The sequence below is a fragment of the Hyaena hyaena genome, unplaced genomic scaffold (genome assembly GCF_003009895.1).
Source record: "Hyaena hyaena isolate Hyena2069 unplaced genomic scaffold, ASM300989v1 scaffold_668, whole genome shotgun sequence".
Lineage (NCBI taxonomy): Eukaryota > Metazoa > Chordata > Mammalia > Carnivora > Hyaenidae > Hyaena > Hyaena hyaena.
The window spans coordinates 88851-115222 of record NW_024081301.1 but is presented as its reverse complement, the minus strand read 5'-3'; the positions used below and the strand labels follow the sequence as shown (position 1 = coordinate 115222).

Here is a 26372-nt window from a genome sequence, read left to right as displayed (position 1 = left end):
CGTCTCCCTCTCTCTCTCTCTGTCCCTCCCCTGCACATGCTCTTTCTCTCAAAAATAAATATTAAAAAAAAAAAAAAGGCTTGCTAGCAAGGTTGGCCCTTGGCTAGCATCTTTATAATCGGATTTTGAGAGTTGTTATTTTCAGAACTGATAAGAGTGCCTCACTGCTTAAACTATTTTTATAAGCAATGTGGTTTATGCTGAACAGCTACTTTCCTCCTGGCAAGTCTGGCATTTTGGAATAGGCTAGGCAGAAGGTGTCTATGTAACTAACTCCCAATAAAAACCAAGTGCAATAGTTGTCTAATGAGATTCCAAAGTTTAGACAACATTTCAAATGTAGTCACAACTTTTTGCTGGAGGACTTAAGCACATCCTGTGTGGGTCCAAGTGGAAAAGACACTTGAAAACTTGCATATGGTTTCCTTTGGACTTTGCTCCATTTGCCTTTTTCTCTTGCTGATTTTGTTTTGCATGCTCTTGCTGTAATAAATCATTTAACTATGAGTACAACTATATGATGGGTTCTGAGTCATCCTAGTAAATCATCAAACAAGGAGGTGGTCTCAGGACCCATGACATACATATGTACTTATATTTGTTTGAATGTATTCATGCATTTGTTCATTTATATTTTTTGATTTAATACTTATATATATTGCAAATGATCACCACAATAAATCTAGTTAATTTCCATTACCACATGTAAGTTTTTTTTCCTGCAATGAGAACTTTTAAAGATCTGCCCACTGAGCAACTTTTGGATGTGCAATAGAGTTTTACTAACTATAGTTGCTATATTGTACATTATGTTCTATGATTTATTTATTACTGTAAATTTGTACTTTTTGAATCACTTCACCCATTTTGCTCACCCCGAACCCCGGCCCCTGGAAATCACTAATCTGTTCTCTATATAGATGATTTTCTTTTAAGATTCCATGTAGAAGAGAGATAATATGGTATTTCTCTTTCACCGATTTATTTCATTTAGTATAACACCCTCAAGGTATATCCATGTTGTCACAAATGGCAAGATTTGATTATTTTCTTATGGCTGAATAATATTCCATCGTGTGTGTGTGTATATATATATATGGTGTGTATATATATACATATATATGGTGTGTACACACACACATATATATATACATACACACCACTTTTTCTTTAACCTTTCATCTACTGATAGACACTTAGGTTGTTTCCATATCTTGGCTATTATGAGTAATGCTGCAATGAACATGGGGGTGCATATATGTTTCTGTGTTAGTGTTTCATTTTCTTTGTGTAAATACCCAGAACTGGAATTGGTTGATCATATGGTAGTTCTATTTTTATTTCAGTTTTTTAAAGAGAGACACAGAGAGAGGAGAGAGTGTCTGAGCATGAGCGGGACTGTGCAGTGGGAGAGAGACTCTTAAGCAGACTTCATGCCCACAGGGCTCAATCTCATGATGTGAGATCATGACCTAAGCCAAAATTCAAGAGTTGGACGTTTAACCAACTGAGCATTCCAGGTGCCCAGTAGTTCTATTTTTAACTTTTTTTTTTTTTTTTTCAAATAGTTTATTGTTTTTTTTTTGTTTGTTTTTAAAGAACCTCCATACTGTTTTCCATTGTAGCTATACCAATTTACATTAATATACATATTAATAGTGCACAAGGGTTCCCTATTCACATACTTGTATTTCTTGTCTTTTTGATAAGAGCCATTCTGATAGGTATGAGGTGATATCTTATTATGGTTTTGATTTGCATTACCCTGATTAGTAATATTGAGCACCTTTTAATGTACTGTTCGCTATCTGTATGTCTTCTTTGGAAAAATGTCTATTTAGAACTCTGCCCATTTTTAAATCACACTCTCTCTCTCTTTGTTTTTTTGTTATTGATTTGTATGAGTTCTACATATATTTTGGACATTAACCCCTTATCAGATATATGATTTATAAATATTTTCTCCCATTAGGAAGATTGCCTTTTCACTTTGTTGTTGGTTTCCTTTGGTATGTAGAAGCTTTTAAGTCTGATGTAATTTCACTTATTTTTGCTTTTGTTTCTTCTGTTTTTAGTGTCAACTCTAAAATACCATCTCTCACCATCTATTTTGTGGTAAGGAGCTTACTACCTATGTTCTAAGAGTTTTATGGTTTCAGGTCTTATGTTCAAGTCTTTTAAGCCATTTTGAGTTCATTTTTATGTATGGTGTAACATAGTGGTCCAGTTTCTTTATTTTGCATTTTGCTGTCCAGTTTTCCTAGCATCATATATTAAAGACTCTGTCTTTGCCCCATTGTATATTCTTGGCTCCTCTGTCATACATTAATTAACCATATATACTTGTGGGTTTATTTCTGGGCTCTCTGTTCTATTAATCTACATGTTTTATTTTCTTTAAATGCACAAAGCAGTTTCTTTTTTTTTTAATTTAAATTCTAGTTAGTCAACATACAATGTACTACACACTTGATTTTAAGCCAATACCATACTGTTTTGATTGCTATAGTTTTGTAATATAGTTTGAAGGAAATAAATCAGACAGGAAGTGTGATACTTTGTTCTTCTTTCTTGAGATTGCTTTGGCTATTTGGTATCTTCCATGATTCTATACAAATTTTAGAATTTTTATTCTATTTCTGTGAAAAATGCCATCAGAATTTTGATAGAGATTGCATTCAATCCATAGATTGCTTTGGGTGGTACAGACATTTGAACAACATTAATTCTTCCAATCCAAGAGCACAGAATATTTTTACATTTATTTGCGTCTTCTTCAACTTCTTTCATCAGTGTCTTACAGTTTTCAGTGTACAGGTCTTTCAACTCTTTGGTTAAATTTATTCCTAGGTACTGCATTCTTTTTGACGCAATTGTCAATGGGATTGCTTCCTTAATTTCTCTGATATTGTTATTAGTGTATAGAAATGCAACAGATTTCTGTATATTGGTTTTGTATCATGCAACTTAACTAAATTCATTTATTAGTTCCAGTAGTTTTTGGTGGTCTTTAGAGTTTTCTGTATATATAGTGTCATGTCATCTACAAATAGTGGCAATTTTAGTTCTTGCTTTCCAATCTGGATGCTTTTCCTTTCTTTTTCATGTCTAATTGCTATGGCTAGGGCATTTTTTTGTTTTGTTTTTTAGATTCTACATAGAATCTATAATAATATATGTAATGTATATAAATAATAATAATCCATATTTTAAGTTTTTGATGCCACATTTTACATCTTTTCATCTTATATATCCATTATTACAGTTAGAGTTATTTTTACTACTTCTCCTTTTAACTCTTACCAGCTTTATAAGTAATTAATTCACTACCTTTACTATATATTTCCTTTTACCAGTGAGATTTATACCTTCATATATTTACTTATTACTAATTAGAGTTCTTTCTTTTCAGCCTAAAGAAGTCTCTTTAGTGTCCTTCGTAAGGCCAGTTTTATGGTAATGGACTCCTTTAGCTCTTGTTTCTCTGGAAAATTCTTTATCTTTCCCCTTTAATTGTGAATGATAATTTTGTTGGTGGGTAGGGTTTTCTTGGTTGGAAATTTTTTTCTTTCAGCACTTTAAATATAGATTAAAGCATTTTTTTGCCTTCACTATACAAAGTCAGACTAAGACAGTTCACCTCATTTTTTAAATGTCATTTAAATTGCAGTAAATGCAATTTACTGCTAATATACAATAGAATTCAAGACCAACTCTAAAATTCATACTCTTTCTACAATGCTGTTATCTCTGCTTGTAATGTGTTGGCTCACCAATTTGCTAAATTGGAGAGTTAGAATCTTTTTGTCCATTTTGAAACAAAAATTTACCTTAAATTTATTAATCTATTTGTCTGATATAATAAATACAGTATGGGTAAAATAAATTAATGGGTTTCTTTGATACTTTAACTCTGACAGGTGGTTTGACTGCTAGTAAAAGAATATTCATTGTCTGCTCTAAGTAGAGATGTAGAAAGTATGGGTCATTAGGTTGAACTTCTATCCACAGAAGAATAACTCCCTAAAGTTTTTCCTTTCCTTTTTCTTCTTTTTAAAATAACTATCCTAATATGATTTCCCTTATGAGAAATGTGGAAAATTAATTAGTTATTTGAGAATACTAGAACTGCAGAATTTTAAACTAGTGGAAAACCCTTAGACAAATAAATTTCTTTTCTACATAGCATGAAAGTGATACTTAAAGAGGTGACTGACATATACAAAGTAACACAAATAAAGACTTATACTTTTAAAATATTATGTTTCAAAAGATGTTACTACTGAGCTAGTAGAGCATAAGAGAGCTACTACAGCATAACATAAAAATTGGGACAATTTATGTTAAAAAATATACATTTTTAGTAATTTCATTTTAATGACAAAATAGTCACTCTGGAATTATGAATACTTAAGAACTATCTCCTTAAAAATGGATTCGGTATTAATAGTAATCGCTTTTTTAAAAAATTTTTTAATGTTTTATTTTTGATAGACAGAGCATGAGCAGGGGAGGGTCAGAGAGAGAGGGAGACACAGAATTTTTTGAAGCAGGCTCCAGATTCTAAGCCATCAGCACATAGCCTGATGCGGGCCTCAAAACCATGAACCATGAGATCATGACCTGAGCCAAAGTTGGACGCTCAACCGACTGAGCCACCAAAGGCCCCCCAAAGTAGTTGCTTATTTAAGTTTTATAGAAAAATGCTTTCAAAACTTTATTATAAAGCATTAAAATATTAGTTAAAGAACTACCTATTTTGTATTTTCTATGTTTTCTAACTCTATACTTTCTGATGCTGACAGACACTAAAAAATAATATATCCTATATCAAAAAACCCCTCAATTTTATGGAAAAGAACTTCTGTTTCAGGTTCCTTAGGTCCACAAGGTTTAAATTTGTAGAATAGGTAAATCCATGCACTTACGCCTCAGTCTGCCTGTGTTGCTGTTCTTGAAGACAAGCTAGATCCATCACATGTTTAATTTGTGCTTTCAAATCTTTATTCTGGAGGTGCAAATGGTGACAATGAAGATCTTTACTGAGCTCCTGGGGAAAACAATGCAAACTATACTTCAGATTCTTTTAAGAATGTTAAAATTAAAGAAATTTTAATAAAACTTATTTTATATTGGTATCAGTAATTTTAATTTTTTATATATAAAATGATAATGTTTAGAAATAGTTTGAAAAATAAACATCTTGGTATATGAGATCTATAACAAGCAGGATAAGTTTCAAGTTTCTCAGAAACTAAATGTTAGGAACTCAGAACAAATTTTATTCTGATGACAGTTTCTTGGTCTATCTAATTTGTTGATAATGCTGTGAAAATGCATGAATAGGACCAGTTTTTGCTTAAATGTCACTTCTTCAGAGAAGCTTACCTGAGCAATATATTTAAAGATGGACACTCTATCCCCAATAGTCTCTGCCAGAGCACGGATCAGTAATGATTTCATTTATCTATTTGTTTATAGTTTCACTGTTTATACTAGAATGTAAGGTTCAGAACCAGGATGGGGGTGTGTAAAACTATTTCAGTGTTACAGCCCCAGTGTCCAGTGTCTGGAGTTGCATGTAATAAAAATTTCTTGCCTTCACTCAATCTGGTATAAGCTTCACCCTAGAGCAAAAGTATGAAGTCTTGGAGCTGCCCATTTTCCTAAACTTCATATGCTTAGGTACAAGTGTTCTCACCTAAAATCAATCATCTTTCCTTAAGCCTACTAAATCTTCAGCAGGAAAATGTCAGCTATGTGGTCACACTGAACAGTGAATGGGGATAGTCCAATAGCATTCTCAGAATCCTTAACTGGGAAAATTTTACTCAATACAATGAAAGAAAATGATTTTGGACATTTGAGGGGCTGAGACAGGAACCCCATAAGCAGGGAAGCTATGCTTGGAAACTTCCTTTTGGAGCAATTCCCATGATCCATTTTAGCTTTTCAATATTCCTTCCCAACCTATATTTAACCAGATTATCTAAAAGCTTAAAACTGTTTTTTCATTTTCTTTTTTCAATACTTCCTATGCCAGTGGTAGGCATGAAGACTAGAAATAATCTCATTCAATGTATCTGAGACAGAGTAAACTTGGGGGTTATTTCTTTACATGATTTAGAATAGCATGCATTTTAGAGAAAACCCTCTTTCGGGAATCAGGATGATATGGTAAGAGCACTGGCCTATAAGTCGAGTTGTCTTAGAGATAGTTTCAGCCAGAGTAAAAATGCTACCCTAAGCCAAAAATACAGTGTTTATGGAGATCAATTTACTTGCCTAAAATTTAAGAGCTTGACTAGATGATCTCTATAGTCTTTCCCAGTTAGAAAATTCAATGATCCTAACGGTCTGAACATATTTGCCAAATATTTCATCTTTTCTCTTAAAAACAAAACAAACAAAACAAAATCCTTCTTTAAATATTTCCTCTGATAATTTTATTCTTTTATCTTCTTGAATTACTTATCTGTAAAAAAGACAAGCTTTGGTTGTATAATTATATTAGTCAACAATGGGCCTTGGCTAGCTTGTCATTTTTGGGAAACCAGGTTTACAATGTGAGTCTTTTCTCAATTTTAAAATAAAGCATAAATAAATAAGTAAATGCAAAAACTTTAATTCTATCCTAAATAGCTGTCATTTTGACAACGATCATTTTGAAAACAAGACCATGTTAGATATACATTGACTCTAACAAATAAGTAAAACTTACAAATAAGTGAAACAAAACCAAAACTACTATAAATATTCGACACCTGCCGCCTTCCAAGAGAAGAGGCTCTTGTGCTGTGAATGAGAAACATTTCTGTGCCCAGGACTCTCAGCTGTTTTCTCAGAAAACCTGTCACTCAGCACATGGCTTGGGCGCTCTGGTAAGCACTCTGGTGGAGGTTGCTGCATTCTATGATGAGCCTTTACAGATTTAGATACCTCAGACCTACACAGAATTTCTTAAGTTAGCTTTCCTAAGACTAAATAATCTCTAGTATAGTTTATTGATTAATCACTTTTTTTTGCTTACTCCTCTTAAGTCATGTAAATATGTCTATTTTGTCATCTTAATATGAATACAGCATTAAAAAAAAAGTGTTCCTTAGTTTGCTTCTAGAGTAGATACTCTTAATGTTGTATAAATGGAAAAATGAGTTTTAAAAAAGTGAAATTATATGAATGTGACCTCCCTAATCTCTGGGAGAAGATCTGTGTAGCTTTTTGATCAGATTCTCAAAGGCATCTATGACCCAAAAAGGTCAGAATTGCTGTTCTGAAGGAAAAATAGAAAATGTAATTTGTAATGCAGCTGACACTATTGACATCCATGTTACAGATGCTGAGAATACTATTACTATTATTTGTTGACCATCTACTATGTGTTACACGGTGCTAGGCCTTTGCATATAGCGTTTCATTTAAACATATTTTGAAGATAAGAAATTAAGACACAAAGTTACACAACTTGTCCAAAATCATGCAATTAGTGTTAGAGGGGATATTCAATACAACTACTGAACAGAATGACCAACCACTCCAACTCTTAAGTCTATCCTTTCCCTAATATTCTCTCTCTGTAGGGAATATTCTAAAGTGCTTTATCAATTAAATATTATAAAATATTATTAAATTATGCTTTGTATTACACTTAATACCTAATCTACTGAACTAATCGACAGGCATGCTTTCAGTAACATACATTGAAGACTTGTAGAATAGCTGAAGTGTAGATTAAGTTGTTGGCTGACCCTCCACTAATCTCCACACTAAAGAATTACTGAATCTCTATTTGTCTGTGGTTCTCTTTTTAGGAAATGGTATCCGCTGCTTGTTGTTCACTACTCCTTTCACTACCTTGACTGTCATCACTGACTGCTTCTGCTAGTCTTCTCCCTCTCGTCTGAGCTATAAAGCTAAACAGATGGCCACTGATAGCTATTTGTTGTCAACCAGAGAATTCATCTCCCTAATCACGATGCACTGGGTGATATCTTTTCAATCACAACAAAAAATTGTTATCTTTGAATATTACCATTACAACTTGCATTCATTGGTTACTGAATATACTGAGCTTTATTTTACCTGTATTGATAATCAGTCTAGTGTTTTTTTTAGAAATGTGAAAGTTCCAGGACTAGATACCAATTAGCTAATACATAGTAGTGTATTTCAGAAAAGGACCACCAAAGTAAAGACTTTAGATACCCCTCCTTTAAAAAAGAAAAAAAAAAAAAGAAGAGTATAAAGAAGTTGTTCTTTTAAAGTACTAGGTACTTGGATCAAAATTAATTACTTTGTAGTAGGTGTCAACTTGTTGCTTATTACATATTCATTTTCCTCTTCTTTCTTGTTAAGAAAACTCTAATTTTGTTCAGAATGATAATGTGTCCATCAAGAAGAGTCACCTTCACATATTCCTTTATATCTAGGGACAGCCTCATGAAAATTCTAGCCAATTAGAGGTCTACTAGGAATTTTTGGAAAAGCTTTTACTATCCCCCCTTTCTTTCTTCTTCTGGCCCAAGTGTAAACTTGAGGCTACAGATGGAATAATGACATGGCAACTATGAAATGAAAAGTATAATGATGACACTTTGGAGGTGCTATATTGGGAATAAACTGCATATTCCCAAGACTTATTGTAAAGGGAACAAAATACAGCCCTAACTGGTAAAGGCAGTAAAGTCAGATTTCTGTAACCGTGTGGGTGAACACAATTCTTATCTGATTCAGGCATTAATCATTACCCATCACTACTTTTTACAATCCTTTGGCATTCTAGGTGAAATATCTTCACTTTAGTACCCACACATAAAGATTTAAAATCAGCTTTCATTAGCTGTAATACAGGTAAGGGGGTGACTACATTTAAAACTATTTTTCCACAAAACATTAAGTATTAAAACAAATTACCTATATGATGAATCTTTAGGTAGTTTGATTACTTCATTCTAACTTAAGAGGTACCTCATAAAAGGAAGCAATTGCTAAAGGGTAACTTTACTTAAAAGTAACTTTACTCTTCTGAAAGTACAGAAAAAGCAAATTTAATGGGCAATTAGCAAGGCAGAAGGTATATTCAATTATAAATGGTAAAAAGAGTCAAATCTCAGAGAGACGGAGCAATAGCTGTCTTATGAAAGATATTTACTCAATGACAAAGACAATGGGTTTTAGAGCTCAGTTCTTACAAAATGAGTCTGAACACATAAACACATCTGTACCTTTGGAATATGGCCATTTTGACCTAAGAGTTCCATTTCAGATTTTACACGATGGAGCCAATTAGTATTCTCATCAAATTGCTTCAATTCCTCTTCCCTTTTCTTCTCTAGGTAGCATCGACGAGTTTTCAACATTGCAAGTCTATGATCTCGTCTGCAAGTGGCCTGAAAAATAATGTAGTTAATAATAAGTCTAATTTTTACATCTGATGTATGTGATATTAGCAAAGTAGTAAATTTTCTTATATGTGTGCCACTGTAATCTATTAAGTTAGGTTATACTTTTATACTCAAAGCTATTTCCCCTTTGAAATCTCCACAATACTACTGCTTGTAGGAAAATAGGAAATTGAGTTGTGAGTCATTTTTATAAAATTACATGTTGAGAGTTTATGGCTTTAAGAATTACACTGGCCAAACTGAAGACTATAACTTTTTTTGTGTGTGTGCTACAATACATTCCTTTAAATGTTACATTTGAAAAGTTCATACAATTCCCATGATTTTACTCAAAATCAAAGCAGATACAAGTCCCACACTTGCCTTTCCTCCAACCCAAAAGGTGTGAAGAAACAACTGTGCTCTGATTTTGCCTACAATGCTTTTAGACGGGCTGGTGCAAGTAATAGAAAATAGAGCTTCTATCAGAGTGCTTATAAATATCTGATCTTACCTGATGATTGGTTCAGGACCCATAACAGATATTCTGAATAGTTTTGGTGTTTTATGTAGGCATGAATCTGGTCTTTTGGTTTCTTACACCAAGGGTCTTGCATACTATCATGGGAACTGGGGACTAGAATAGCTTGACCTCTCTGGGCTATTTTCAAACAGACAGTGAACTCAAAAATCATCAGATATGATGGCTGGACCTCAGACAATAGATCCCCATAGATTATGGAACAAGCACCAGTAGCTGGTTTGGGGAGTAGGGAATTGTATGAAAGTAAAAAAAAAAAAAAAAGCATGGACTACATTTGAACTTGGTCAAAAACCTTACTCTCTTTAAAAGCTAAGTTCTTCTTGCTTGCTATCTTTCATAAAAGATGTTAATAAAATTTTGGAGGAAAGCCAAGCATTAAAGAAATTTGCAAAAATGTGAAACAATGTCACTCTTCTCACTACCTCTTTGTGTTTGTTTTAGAAAACATAATTCAGTATTTTTCATTAAAATGTTACTTATGTTATTGTGCAATGAGCTAATGGTTTTAAAATTAATATATAAATAGATTTTTATAAGTCTCAGTTTGAATTTTTAATATAGGAATATTGGTAGATGAAATTCATATGAACAAAAGCTCTTTTAGGTCTTAAATAACATTTTTTTAAACAGGAACAGGTCCTGAGACCTGAAAAGTTTAGAGCCACTACCTTAGTAGGTAGGATATGTAGCCTCTTGATTTTCTTCTGCTATATACAGCAGCTATGAAAACATAGGCAAGTTAATCTCAGTGGGTCTGTAGTCACCTCACCTGAAAATGAACATTAAAGTATTGTACCTGCCTGGAGGAAGGCAGTTAAATCAAATTATCTTTACTTTGCTTTAACATTTATAAATGTTGTAGGAACTCTTAGAAACCAGGGCAGGAAATGCTCTGAGGCTCTCATGGCAGCCAATAATTTAATACCAAAAAGTTCCTAACTGAAAACCCTGCAAAGTATGTATGTTTTTGAGGTTTTACTTCTAATGTCCATCAAATGTATCCTCTATGATGATTCCCTATGGGGACACTTTCCATCAGGGTTCTCATACTGACCTACTGTTCTGAAATAAACAGTAAATAAGTAACTGAGAATAAATTCTTAAATATGCATGTTAAACCCTGACATTAAATGCTTCCTATTAAGGTTTCAAAAGAACTTAACATATTTTATTAACAAAATCCCCAGAATACAAAACTCAAAACTTCTTGAGTGAAAACAAACATATAATTCTAAAATTTAGGTGTTACTATTGCTTTGTGCAAAAGGACTGTTAACGTGCCTAAAACTAATTTGCAGATTATCTTTATATGGCCATAAAGTTACCCAAGAGCTTCACTTTAATTCTAATCTCAGAGTCCATACTATGGAACCACTTATGCTTGAACCAATGTTATGAGATTCTTTTAGCACATCTGATAATAAACCACTTTTAGAGAGGGTCCAACACAAATATAAAATTCCTTGCCTTAGCAAGCAGTTTAGTAAAACTATAGTTTGACACTTAGTGTATAAAAAACAAAACAAAAATATCTCCATCTCTATAGATGTTTTCTTAGGTTTTTCAATAATTTAACCAAAACCAATATGCTTAAGAAGTTTTATCTCCATTGCTTCCCTAGTCTCCTAAGGGGAGCTATAAGAACTGAAACATGTAGATTAAAATGACCAAAAGTAAGAAATCATAAAAGGTAACTGGGTTGAATAAAGCCTATTGAGCAGAAGAATAAAGATGAAAATAGAAAAAAAATTTTTTTAAATCCAGCCAAACTCATTCCCCTACTCTGTTTTAATAAGTACTCACATTTTTTGGTACGTCAACTGTATCTTAATAAAGTGACTTTTTTAAAAAGGCATTTTCAATAAAATAAGGGATAATAAATGCATACTCATAAGTAAATTACTAATTTTGATAGTGTATCAGCTACTGAAAACTGGCATCAGTGATATACTAATGAATACTTTATGATTAATTTCTCAGCATACCAGTTTGCAATTTCATAGGCTGAAAAAAACTGAAATGCTAGTTTTTTAAAGCACTGTTTAAAATTTGATGGCTTTCAACATTAAAAAATGTAAAATTTTTATACAGAATTGATACTTTTGAGAAGGTAGGACAGGAGAAACATGTTTGGGGTAGTGGTCTAAGAGGAGTTAAAAGTTATTTATAAAAGACAGGATAGCTTTGGGACACTTGGGTGGCTTGGCTGGGCGTTCAACTTCGGCTCAGGTCATGATCTCACAGTTCGGTTTGTGAGTTCGAGCCTCACATTGGGCTCTGTGCTGACAGCTTGGATTCTGTGTCTCGCTTTCTCTCTACTCCTCCCCTGCTCATACTGTCTCTCAAAAATAAACAAACATTAAAAAATTTTTTTTTTAAGAGACAGGACAGTTTTTAAAAATTTTTTTAAAATATTTACTTATGTTTGAAAGAGATAAAGAGACAGAGAGTGAACAGGGGAAACACAGATTCTGACACAGAGGAGACAGATTCTGAGAGGCTCCAGGCTCTGGGCTGTCAGCACAGAGCCTTTTATGGGGCTTGAACCCATGAACCACGAGATCGTGACCTGAGCCCAAGTCAGACCCTTAACTGATTGAGCCACCCAGGTGCCCTTATAAGAGTCAGTTTTGAATAATTTGCAAATGCACTTCATGTATTACCTATGCAACTAATTTCATAAAATAAATAAAAATAAAATTAAGCTCATCATCAGTGAACACCAAAACTGAGAATTATCAAAATGTTTATTTTTCTGCTTTTTGATGATCTGGAGTGGCATATGCCTAGGAATACATGTTTTTAAAAAATGTTTTATTTATTTCTAGGAGAGAGAGAGAGAAAGCGTGAGCAGGGGAGGGTCAGAGAGAGAGGGAATCACAGACTGAAACAGGCTCCAGGCTCTGAGCTAGCAGTCAGCACAGAGCCCGACGCAGGGCTAGAACCCACGAGCCGCAAGATCATGACCTAAGCGAAAGTCAGACGCTTAACCGACTAAGCCACCCAGGCGCCCTGAGGGATATATTTTTTATCCTGTTTAGAACTCATGGTTCTTGAACTTACATCTTACTAACATCTTTATTAGTCCTAGAAAATCTGAAGCCTGAAACTGCATGTTATCCTTTCCCTTTTGCACTAATATACCTCCTTCAGAACTATTAGAAGAATGCATGACTTTTCAGTCTGTCGTTCATGCAACAACATCTTATCTACATTTGCTATTTTTATCCTCATTTGATGTTGTTTCCTCAGATCTCCCATTTCCCTAATTCTCTCTTCAGCTGTATCTAACATGCAGAAAAGAAGAGAAATAACAGGCTCTGGAACCAACTTGCTTGAGTTCAGATCATATAGGTCTGATACCAATGAGCTGTGTGACCTTGAGCAAAATGACTTCTCTATGCTTGGTTTCTTCATCTTAATTATGAGGATAATAACATATTTTCTGAGAATTGAGTTAATGCATGCAGAGTATTTAAAGCACTACCTAGTTTCATGTCTATACAGTGAACTTTTAAATTTAAGTATAATTTCTGGACGTTTCATTTGTTTTCTTTTTGTATATGCATGTTCCTTTGACCTTTAATTCCTTCTCTGATGACTATAGTCATTTTCATAGTTTAAAAAATTGTTTTTTAATTAATTGTAAATTAATTAAAATTTAATTATAAATACCTTTTCTACTTTGTCTTCAGAACACATCATTTCGATTTGCTTATGGCACTGTTGTTGATAGAATGATTTAAGTTCATTTTCTTTTAGTAACATTTCCAATTTTAGATATTCTTGTCTGATTTCTTCTCGATTCTGGAACAAGCAGTTCAGAATTTCTCGAAATCTACCAAAATTAAAACACATTACAGAATCTCACTAATTTTGTGATGTTATAATGTTTACATAAAGAAATAATTGAACAAAAGAATATAGATCACTCATAGAATTAGACTAAATGACAAACAGCAAATCAGTTAGAGTGACTGTTTCCTATTAAATTACAAAATATTTGGAAAGGGATATTAACTTTATTCTTACTGTATTCTTTCTCTTTCAAGGTAGATCATGTTATCAAAAGATGTAGGTATTATAAGGCCTCTATCCATAAGTTATAGGTATATAAGTCATGTACTCTATTTTCTCTATGTAATCCAGCTGCTTATTAGCAAAGATAAAATATTTTGTTTGTAGGAAAAGGATGATAATTTGGACCTGTACTATTCCAATTAACAAGGCCCCAGAAGCAACACATTATTGTGTGTTGTTTTGATGTTGGCTCACTGCAAGAAATAAGCAGTGGGTGGCCTGTTCATATGGTGCCTCCATGGCCCCCTAGGGAAAGTGAGATAGCCAGTTTTTAGTTTCAGAAATTGTTACAGGGAAAACACACCATACGGTTAGGTACCCCCTACAGCCTGGCTAAGAGTCAGCTGACACTGCCAGGACCCAAAACAACCAAGTTTGAAATGTGGCAAACCTAGAAAAGCCACTCCAGTGTCTTTCCTCCAAAGGCAATGGAGATTTAGAGAATCAAAGTTGGGGAATTTGATTCACAGCACCTCCAGATACATAAAGACCTCAAGCTGAAAAACTATAAAAAGCCTAAAAGGGACCTGCAATTCTGCATGCTCCAGGGTCAGCAGAACATTAGACACAGCAATAGTCTAGTTTTATAAAAACATATTTACGTTTTTAAATCACAAATCAGGTAGGTCTGAGCTACAGTAACAATATAAATAGTCACATACAGGCAAAACTCTCAAAGAAAAATTAACTGTGAAGCCTTTAAAATAAAACTGTAACAAAGTATATGCATTTAAAAATAAATGTTCCTCGGCTAGAATTCTAGATATATTTGTGAGGATCTGTGGTAAAAACATTGCCAATTTACGTCAGTAGTTCTTAATGAAACTCTACTGGGAACGGCTATAAACCACAATACATCGACTTTACTGCAGTTTTGTCAAACTGATAAATATTTCATAGGAAGTATGTACGGACATTGCAATTCCACTGTATTATATTACAACACGCTAATGCCAGTAAATGAATTGATAAGTCATCTTTAGGTTATCCTCAAAGATAATTTCTCAGATTTTTAATAACATTTTATCCAAGGACATAGTTAAATATTGGTCAATTTTGTAATTTTGCGGTCCAGACTTATTTTAGTTGGTGGGGTCTACTGATTAGGATGAAAGAAAAGGAAATAGTATCAAAGGTTTCTAGACATCTTTAAAAAAAAAAATCAACCATTTTAAAACAGTAAGGGCTCTAAGGGATTGACTCATAACTATTTTCTAGTCATTTAAAATATTCAAGTAACTAGTAACAAAAATCTTGCCAAAATTTTAGGTGATACATTAAATTTTGCACAATTTTCGTGATACCCTCATAAATGAAGTTTTATAATTACCCTGTATAAAGAACAACTGTACTTTCTTTTTATGATTTCTCCTTGAATATTACCTTTCGAAATAGCTTTGATAGACAGTAAATACTGTATATTCTTCCTTTTATCTCAGTCAACCACATAAAAGCGTTAAGTTTATTTTAAAAAAGACATTTTGCAGATTCATGGTATTAAAAAGTTCTATGAAACAGTATGATTGTAATGATATAAGTTATTTCATATACTTCTTTTAAGAGAAAGCTAATATTGAGGGAAAATGACAAAGGCTATGGTGTGTATAATCTGACTATTAAAGCTTCTTTATAAGTACAAGTAAATTATTTAACATGTTGTATAAAGTAAAACTCTAGGGGCTAAAATGAACAAATCAGGAGACTATAGATGCTGGCGAGGATGTAGAGAAATGGGCACCCTCTGTCACTGCTGGTGAGAAGGCAAACTGGTGCAGCCGCTCTGGAAAACAGTGTGGAGGTTCCTAAAAAAACTAACAATAGAACTCCCCTATGACCCAGCAATAGCACTGCTAGGAATTTACCCAAGGGATACAGGAGTGCTGATGCACAGGGGCACGTGTACCCCAGTGTTTATAACAGCTCTTTCAACAATAGCCAAATCATGGAAAGAGCCTAAATGTCCATCAACTGATGAATGGATCAAGAAGATGTGGTATATTTATACAATGGACTACTATATGGCAATGAGAAAGAATAAAATCTGGCCATTTGCAGCAATGTGGATGGAACTGGAGGGTATTATGCTAAGTGAAATAAGTCAGTCAGAGAAAGACAGATACCATATGTTTTCACATGGGGGAGGGGAAGGGGAAAACGAAAGTTACAGAGAGGGAAGGAGCCAAACCATAAAAGACTCTCAAATAATGAGAACTGAGGGATGATGCGGGGTGAGGTAGAGGGGAAACTCGCAGATGGGCACTGAGGAGGGCACTTGTTGGGATGAACACTGGGTGCTGTGCGGAAACCAATATGACAATAAATTATATTTAAAAAAGAAAAAAGAAAAAGTTAAAAGAAACACAACCTGCCCCCCCCCCCCAAAAAAAAAACCTCTGAAAGCTTTTACTCTTGGTTAAATCAGGTTGAAATGTGAAAAATACTCCCTGAAATGCTTATTTCATAGTTCAGGCCATCTCCCTCCTGAATCATCTTACCAGAAGGAAAGGTTCAACCACTCAAAGTCATTAATGCAGAAAAGTCTACTAGGTTTCAACTGATAACTAGATCTGGTTAGATAGTGTTAACAATCCCATGCAAGCAAGGAGTCCAATTTTAAGCAGCTGGTGACTTCTTTATTTTTCTTTAAATTCATTTTTAAACTTGCACCAACAAAAGAATATCTGGTTGCACATGGACCAATCCCACGTTTGACTAACAAAGGGAAATAACAACAACTAATACTATACCAGAGGTAAAAGCTTTTTTTGATAAGATACATTGCATAACAAGCAATCACTTTTATTTCACTTACTTATTAAAAAAAAATTTAATGTGTATTTCTCACAGAGCGTGAGAGGGTCAGAGAGAAAGGGAGACACAGAATCTGAAGTGAGCTCCAGCCTCTGAGCTGTCAGCACAAAGCCTGATGTGGGGCTTGAACTCACAAATAGTAAGATCAGACCTGAGCCCAAGTTGGATGCTCAACTGACTGAGTCACCCAGGAGCCCCCATTTCACTTATTTTTTAAAAATCACTGTAAGATTGGTGAGATATAATAAAAAGCATCATAAATGTAACAATTTTTTCTTGACCATCGGTTGTTGGAGGAATTAACAGAAAATAACTTAAATATTTTAGAACATCTCTGGCATAAACAGAGTTCTTGTATTCTAACAATATATAGGTCAACTTTATGCTATATGAAAAATTGATTGTCAGTGAGAGAAACAGTTGTTTAATTACCTCTTGTGATATCTGTAAAACAGCATGATATGGAAGAAGAAGATTAGGATTTAAAAGTTCTTGCCTTATCTTTGAAAAAAAACAATACCCCAATTCAAATTTCAAAGGATTGTTCTAGTGATCAGAGTAAATTGATATGGGCCTAAAAATAATCAAAAACCATAAAGCCATCTACAAAGGTAAAGTACTACTGTTAGTAGTATTATTATTAGAATTATTAGCATTCTTAGCATCTGGGGTCAATTGAGTCAGAAAACATAATTTTTTTCAAATCAAGGATATTTTATGTAAACTTCAATATACAAATCCAATTTTAAAAATGGTGTTGTACCTGAAACTAGCTTGAAAGTCACTGTTGACTAGTCTTCCTTACATATAGCAAAATACTTTCTATAAACCGTAGAGTTCCAAAACAGTGTGAATAATCATTGGCTTAAGTTGTGGTTAGTTTCTCATACTAATGTACCAGAATACTGGCTCTGGAGAAATGTCAAGTAAGTTTAACTTCAGTCAACTTCAATCAAGACTGAACAGATACCTTTATTATAAGACCTCTTAGAGCCTTTAATAAACTGATGTCTTTGGAAATCACCTAGTATCCTCAAGTAAGGTTTTATTTCCAAATTTGTTTGATCCAGGAATTTCTTACTGCCATCTTAGAACTACTCAAGATTCATAGCTTTTGAACTAGTATCCCATTGGGACAATTTGGCAAATTATCTTAACTGCTTAGTGGAGAAATACTTGTGAATACTGTATTATTAACACCTTTTAAAAAAAAAATTACCTGCTAGGAAGCTTAGTGGGGACTAATCAAAGTTCTGTATTAATTTATACCACTGAGAGATGTCCCTTCAAATAATTAACCAACTAAGTGAATTTTTAGAGTTATATATAGCCAAGAAAGGATAGATAAGATTCACCTGAACTATACAAAAAATGATACTATGCCAGATGAGATCCAAAATTCCTATGTTGAAACCTAACACCCAAGGTGATGGTACTAGGAGGTCAGGCCTTTGGGAGGTAATCAGATGAGGGCAGAGACCCCTGTGTATGGGATTAGTGCCCCTGTAAGAGAGGCTGTGGAGAGATCTCCCTTCAGAGTTCATGTGAGGATTCAAGGACTGAAATCTTCCGCTGGGAAGAATGCCCTCACCCAACTATGCTAGCCCCCCTAATCTTGGGACTTCCAGTCTCCAGAACCATGAGAAATAATTTTTGTTTTTTTGTTTTGTTTATAAGATGACAGTCTGTGGTATTTTGTTACAGTAGCCTGAATGGAATAAGAGACCTGAGAAGAAAAATATGAAAACAGCTAAAAACTAATTTCATAAGTGACATAACTGACTTTATTTTCTCCATGTTATACCTAAGTCCTGGTACAATCACAACTATAATCAGAACCAAAATTATCTGATCTCCAAAGTGTGCAAATGAAGAGCAATCAGTGACTTCTTGAATTCAGTTGAGTATATAAAGGCATACTTACACAAAAAATGATAACATAAAATATCTGACTAAATTTTAAAACTGTAAAATCCTCAAAATGAGATCTTCATGTCATTTTTACCTTTCAATTTCTTTTTCCTGAGGGTTTGAAATCATTAACTTTGCTTTGTTATTTTCATCAGTAAAGGCTTTCTGTTCTTCATAGGCTTTTAGTTTTTCTTTTAGCATTAAAATCTAGAGAGAAACACTAGTTAAAAATTATTTGTCTCCATTATACATAGCCACAGAAAAATCTTAGCTGTGAAAAATAACTGAACATGCCAGATTTTCAACTATAATATGAAAAAATGTCAAATTTTTAGGCAATTAAGTTTGCAGAATCCCATAAATGAAGAACTGAGGGAGATTACCATAAAGTGTAAAGAGAAGACATACCTCTTCCTTCTGCTCATTACAGATCTTTACATACCGAGTTATATGATTGTCAAGGTGAAGAACATTGCTCTTCAACTGTTAAAAGATAAAAATCATGGCTGTATATAGAGAGATAATAATAACATAGCTATATATAGATATACATACATATATAAATGTATGAGAAAACCGGCATTATATCCTCATTAATTCAGACCCATGAATTCAAAATTTGTGACAATTACAGTCATTTGACAATCATGAAACATACATCATGTTTGACTTAAATTTTTTTAAATAACCCCAAGTTAATAGAAAGAATACTGACCTAATCAATCATTATATCGTTAGAGCTATATTGGTTGCATCAATATCATGAATTATTTTAAAGGGGCTATTTACTTTTAAACTGAGGCAGATATATCTATTTTACAGATGAAGTGACCATGGCTTGGAGAGATTACCTAATATATCCAAGGTTTTCAGGAAGAAAGGCTTGGTGCTGAGCTATGGCAGATAGCATCCTTGGCTATAACAAATGTGTTAAAGCCTTGACCAATTACCCCCACGGTGCCATCAAAATATGTGCCATGATGTGAAAAATGTTAGGAAGAAAGGCACTGAAGCATTCTGGCTTCTAAAAGACTATATAATGGTATCTCTTATATATGTAATCAAGATGCTTAATGGTTTGATTGTCCAAGTTAATGCTCAATTAACCAAGCCAACAAAGACATTTCTAAACCTGTTTGCTAATTCATTTGTAAAAACACAACTTTAATATTTTTTTAGAGTTATAAAAATAGTATACATCCGATGCCCTTACAATAAAGGCAGAGTAAACACACTTACAGAAGATTTAATGTCCTTTGCACGATTAGCATACTTAAGAGTGTTATATGTGTCATCGTAGAACAGAGAGGAAGGACTAACAGCAGCTATCATTATAGTTTGACAGTTTCCTCCAAGAGAATCCTTTAACAAGCGAGTGAGCTTACTATTTCTGTAAGGAATATGCTGATTCTTTCTCTGAAAGAACAAAAAAAGAATTCTTATGTCATTTTCCACATTTAAATGCAAACCTGCTATCACTTCACTAAGAATTTAAGCACTGCCCAACTTTGCACAGACTTATGATATGATTGGTAATCGAAATGATGATAATGAACCTTACGGAACTATTGAGTGAATATATAAAACAAATATCCTACTTAAGGGTTATATCCCCATGTAAATAAATATAAACATTAGCTAATAAAAAAATCAATATTGGTTCATGAGTTGTGATAAGTATACCACAGAAATGTGAGATGTTAACAACTGGGAAAACTGAATGTGGAGTATATTTAACAAAATCTTTCTATATTAGTTTAGCAACTTTTCTCTATTAAAAACAAAATGTCCATAAAAAATCATCATTCTTAAAAAATAAATTAAAATATAAAAGTAACATATGCCCTCTATAAATATAATATAGGAATAATAAGAATTTTGCATGGGCATAGAGCTATTTCTCTCATTAAATAATTAGTTAACATGGACACAAAGTAAATTAAAATTACAATTTTACAAAGACTTCATCTGAAAGGACAAGACAGTTCTAAGAGAACTTAGTATTTCTAGGTTTCCCTTACTTAAAAGATACAGTTCTGATTTTAAAGTAAAAACGAAATTTTCCAAAAAGGATACCTTCTATATAAAAATAAAACATTATAATGTTGAGCTAAAAGCAACCTTATGCTATCCAGTGTAGATCTTTCATATTACACAAGAGACAAATGGAAGCCACACAGAAAGTGAAATGGCTTGCTTCAGGTCATGTGCCTGATGATTCGGAGCTAGAAATGGACCCAAGGTGCCCCAGGTCCCAGTAGTACTGAGCTTTTCATCATAGCAGTGTTTCCCAAATAGTGTGGAATGTCCACTGTTGGTGTTAACTTGAAATGATTTTACATGTTCAAGTCCATACATAACACGGACTCATAAACGACTCAATGGGAGTCAATTATTAAAAACTGAGTCAGTATGGAAAGAAAAAATGCTATAAATGGCTTAAGTTTAGAAAACTAGTCTTTTTATCATGCTGTTTACATGTTTGAAATTTTAACTTAGAATATAAAAGACATATTACCTTTGTAATCTTCACTTGATTTCAGAACGTGTCTTAATTTAAAAGACTTCTCAAATCATTTTAATTTTATTAAATCAAAATACAACATTTTCCTAGCATTCATTGACCTGTGTTTTCCTAGTGACAGTAATTTCCTAAATTTTGAACCTGGCTTGAACTAGAATCAATTAAAAATAAATAAATAAAAGGAAGCTATTTTTACCAATACAGAAGTGTTAAATATGCTGTATTCTAGTAAGCACTCTAGCATATAGTAGAGCTAAAATATTTTTAAATGCCTCAAAGGCATCTAATACACATTACCTTATTAGGTGATTTGATTATACTTTATATCTTAATCCCTTCTTCCTAAGAAAAATTAAAACTCTAATATTTAAACCAATCTCATAGTATATAAAATACAAACCAGAACAAAATTTAGTTTTTCTAAAATTTTTTTATTCTTCCCAATTAAATTATTATGCTTGCTGTGTAGTGATCACTAAATGGTCATTTTATTTTATTTATTTTTTTAAATGTTTATTTAAAAGAGTGAAAGGTCGTATAAGCAGGGAAGGGTTAGAGAGGGAGAGAATTCCAAGAAGACTCCACACCATCAGCACAGAGCCTGACACAGGCTTTGATCTTACAACCCATGAGACTATGACCTGAATCAAAATCAAGAATCAGAAACTCTACCAAATGAGCCACCCAGGTGCCCTGAAATGGTCATTTTAATAATCAGGTATAAAATAAGTGATGAGAAAGTATGATAAAATATTGACTGTCAATATGATAGTCAATTGTTTTCTTTCAACAAATTCTGGTTCTGAAACTAGAAATTAAAACAAAACCAAACAAAAATAGCTTTATTTGATATAGCAGGCCCTCTATGATCTTTGCTCTATATACAAATTTTACTGATATACACTGGACATTTGATTTATAACAGACCTTTAAAACAAAATTATTTTAAGTAATAACTGTTTCTAGGAGTTCTACAAAAATTTTTAAGTAATAACCCTTCCTAGGAGTTACACATATTTCAATATTTCAAAATATTTAAATAAGTAAACATACAGCACCTACCTTTGAATCTGCTAAGGCATTGATAACATTCCCAAGGGCTAAGAGTGACCGATTAATATTTGTGCCTTCTATAAATCGGGTCCCCTTAGCACTGGTAGTACTTGCTCTCTCAGACCCTGCCAGATCAATGAGTGACATCTTGGCAATTCGTACATTTTGACTGATACTTGCTGTTCTGTCTTGTTGTCGCAAATAAATCTTTTTGAAATTACAGGAGAACAGGAAAAATGAGGATAAGATTTAACAAAATTCAAAGAGAAACATGCACTTTATTTTTAAAATAGCATGAAATCAAAATTATTTTCATTTCAAAAACATTCTGAAGAAAGTATAATATTGTGACTGGGTGATAAGTAAGAATACCAGAATTATGAAGTTGAAAAAACCTCAAAAGTGATAAGATTTCCCATATGTGTACCAGAGGGCAAATGACTCCTGGCATGACAGAAGCTCAAAACAACTACCATTTGTGTTCTGGTAACCCTTGAACCAGAACATAGAATTACCAGTGGTGGAGGCAGGGCACAGGTACTCTAGAAATAATATTCTTAACAGAAAACCAAAGGCAGTGATCAGAATGCTTTGCCTTTGTCCGGGGATTGTTCCTAAAGGAAAGGTGAATCTGAATGTCAGCTCAAATTGGAGAGTAAATGTATTCTAATTCCCCAAATTGCATGTTGTTATAATTAAGAAAATATCCCATATTAAAAAAATAGTAGAATATATTTGTCATGTTCAGCTCATTAGAGTAAAGCATCATTTAGGCTACTTTATGGTTTAACTAAAATAAGCTAAGTGGCAAACTTAAAATAGATGAAGAAGATTAGCTATTATTCCATTATAAAACTCTGTTAATATTCTTATAAAGCAGGGTCTAAGACATTTTAGGGAAATTTCAGTGTCATGGATAAACATTTCTCTCATGACCACTGATAAATGAAGATTAATAAAATTTTATGGACTAAGGACTTTCTGAATGACTTGACTGCCTCAGATAGGAATTCTTCCAACTATGTCAATTTCTTTTATAAGATGGGCTCTAATAGCATAATCCAGAATGAAGCTATAAAATAATTTGTATTTAAAAAAAATTTTTTTTTAATGTTTTATTTATTTCTGAGAGAGAGAGAGAGAGAGAAAGAGAGAGACAGACAGCATTAGCAGGGGAGGGTCAGAGAGAGAGGGAGACATAGAATCTGAAACAGGCTCCAGGCTCTGAGCTAGCTGTCAGCACAGAGCCCCACGGGGGCTCGAACCCACGAACTGTGAGATCGTGACCTGAGCTGAAGTCGGACGCTCAACCAGCTGAGCCACCCAGGCGCCCCTAAAATAATTTGTATTTTAACAGGACCAGAAGCTACAAAAAATAATAGCTACTAACCTATGCTTTAACTCTTTCTAGAATTGTATTCCTAAAAAGAACTGTATTGATGCAATAAATGTCCTCAAGGAATGCAACTACTCAAACGGTCTCTATGGTGAAACGTTTAAAAAAAGTGAATCAGTCTCTCCCCAATTTATTGGTTCTGTAAATCTAGATCTATAAAGAGTAAGTTTGCTCTGAATATAAGTTTATCTTTAGAAAAGATTAAATATTTTCACTAACTTAAAAAAAAGAAAAGCAAAAAACTCAAGGAAAAAACCCTCTAACACTACTATCTTACTCTCCTGTTATCTTCACACATGTAAAACTTTATAGTTCTGATTTACATCATTTCAATTCTGAATATTCTTTTTTTTTTAATGTTTTTATTTATTTCTAGGAGAGAGAGAGAGAGACAGCGTGAGCAGGGGAGGGTCAGAGAGAGAGGGAGTCACAGACTGAAACAGGCTCCAGGCTCTGAGCTGACAGTCAGCACAGTGCCTGATGCGGGGCTCGAACCCATGAACCGCAAGATCATGACCTAAGCGAAAGTCGGACGCTTAACCGACTAAGCCACCCTGGTGCCCCTCAATTCTGAATATTCTTGATAAAATCTTTTCAAAGCTGTAGAGTTAAGGAAATGCTGAGTAAGGAGTCCACAAATAAAGGGATTTTCTTTGTATATGTGAAAATTACCACACGAATTTGGGTTTGTTTATTTTAAACTCAATTTTAAGAGCAATAGTTTAATGGCCTATTACCTGGAAAACAGCATGAGAACGAGAAGATGTGGCATTCATATCAGTGGGATGCTGTGTCCTGTTTTTGTTTCCATTATCCAACAACTGTAAAATTTCCTCTGAGGATTTGGGCTAGAGAAGTTTAAGTAAAAGAAAAATATACAAATTAGCCATCTATCTTTAAAATTTTTAATAAACTTTCAACAAGAAAAAAGACTTTTAAAGATAAAAGGTAAAAAATGCTTTTTAAAAATTGAATCTCTGTATATTCCCTGTATAGTAAGGAGTAAGTAATATGTGGGCTCAGGGTGGACACACCCCTTCCCTCCAGGGAATTAAAATCTATGTATAACTTATGATTTCCCCAAAGCTTTACTACTAATAATGTACTGTTGACTTGAAGCCTTTCTGATAAAACAGGTGATTAATACATATTTTGCATATTACATGTATTCTGCACTGTATTCTTACCATAAATGAAAAAAAGGAAATGTTATTAAGAGAATCATAAGGAAGAAAAAATACATTTGCAGTACTGTTCTGTATTTATAAGAAAAAAATCTGCATATAAGAGGACACGTTCAGTTCAAATCTATGTTGTTCAAGGGTCAACTATATTTTGGTGTTATATGAGAAATAAAAGATGAAATCTTGCCTCTCTGTAGAGATAAAATATAAATGTATTAGGCAGAACACATGGTATTAAATTTTCAAATAGATTTTTAAAAGAAAAGTTCATTCAATTCTTTCAAAGGGAAACAATAATACTAAAGATATATGCAGATTATTTTAACTCTTCACTTCATAATTTTTCTTCTTTCTTGAACACAATGGAAAAAAAAGTAAATGGTTAAATAACCACACTTACTATTAGCATAAGGAAAAATAAATTTATAAGCATACCTGATGTAAAGTCAACCCCTGAACAACTACCCCTTTTTGGGCATCTTCTCGAACAGCAAGAGGCCCTGAATTTACTAAGAGGTCACGAATCTGTTCATTATATACCTTAAAAGGGAAAAAAAAACCCAAAAACAACTGCTTTAGCATGGATGCTGAAATAATAGTGATAACATCACACGTTACTGATTTAAGGTTGCATTAGAATTACATCTTAAAGGTAAGTGGAACTGATTTTCATTCATCTCACCCCTTTTACCTCTTGTTGCCATTAATTTTCTATCATCTGATCTGAGAAAACAGAGGAGTTTTATTACTTAGGTTTGCAACTGATATTTAAAGGTGGAGTCATTATATCCTCACTCCATAATTCCTAACTTGATGACTACAGTGAAAAGAAAAAGATAGCTGGATTGTGCCTTTTCCTATTTTCTGGAAATATATGGGACATAAGGTTTTGGGGGATTCTATTGTTATATGAAGGTGCCATGGTTCTTACGAAAGATATTTGTTATTTCAAGATTCTCCAACAGTCAAAACTTTTTAAATTTTAGAACTTAAAGAAAACCTATACTTAGGGATTGATAGCACATATTTCATTTATCCTTTAACTGCATTGTTTAATATGCAATTCTTAATAACAAGTTTCATAATAGGACTCCCTCACAACCTTCATTTGAATGATGAGGGGAACTGAGGCCCTAGGAGGTTAAGTGACTTGTCCATGGCCACATATGGAATAGCAGAGTAGTGAGTGATTGGAGCCCAGATATCCTCAGTCTACTGCATGGCATTGAGTACCATTTTGTCTCTGGCAATTTTCTTTTTTTTTTTAGTAATTTTTGTAAGCAATGCATATAAATGGTACTATTGATTTTATCAAATATCAAATATTGATTTTATCAAAGGAACTGAAATTTCGACTTGCAAACCAAATGATAACTACAACTAGTGATAAGACTTAAAAACATGCACAGAACTAAGGCTTTAAGAATTATTCAGTTTAAGTTATTTCCATGTTCTAATAAACAGCCCATAGTGATACTTCATTTCT

The 26372-nt window shown here is 33.3% G+C and overlaps 1 protein-coding gene across 2 annotated transcripts in view; it reads right to left on the bottom strand.

Annotated features, from left to right (window-relative positions):
* The window catches only part of KIF18A (kinesin family member 18A), a 73483-nt gene that overhangs the window by 37221 nt on the left and 9890 nt on the right, over nucleotides 1–26372 (bottom strand). For both annotated transcript variants that reach the window (XM_039217096.1, XM_039217097.1), the window contains 9 exons: nucleotides 25322–25426; nucleotides 24440–24550; nucleotides 22316–22513; nucleotides 19969–20145; nucleotides 19138–19212; nucleotides 18824–18936; nucleotides 13603–13765; nucleotides 9225–9389; nucleotides 4929–5050 (listed from right to left, as the gene is read on the bottom strand). In XM_039217096.1, the coding sequence (XP_039073027.1) occupies nucleotides 4929–5050; nucleotides 9225–9389; nucleotides 13603–13765; nucleotides 18824–18936; nucleotides 19138–19212; nucleotides 19969–20145; nucleotides 22316–22513; nucleotides 24440–24550; nucleotides 25322–25426 (1229 nt within the window). The remainder of the gene's footprint in view (nucleotides 1–4928; nucleotides 5051–9224; nucleotides 9390–13602; nucleotides 13766–18823; nucleotides 18937–19137; nucleotides 19213–19968; nucleotides 20146–22315; nucleotides 22514–24439; nucleotides 24551–25321; nucleotides 25427–26372) is intronic.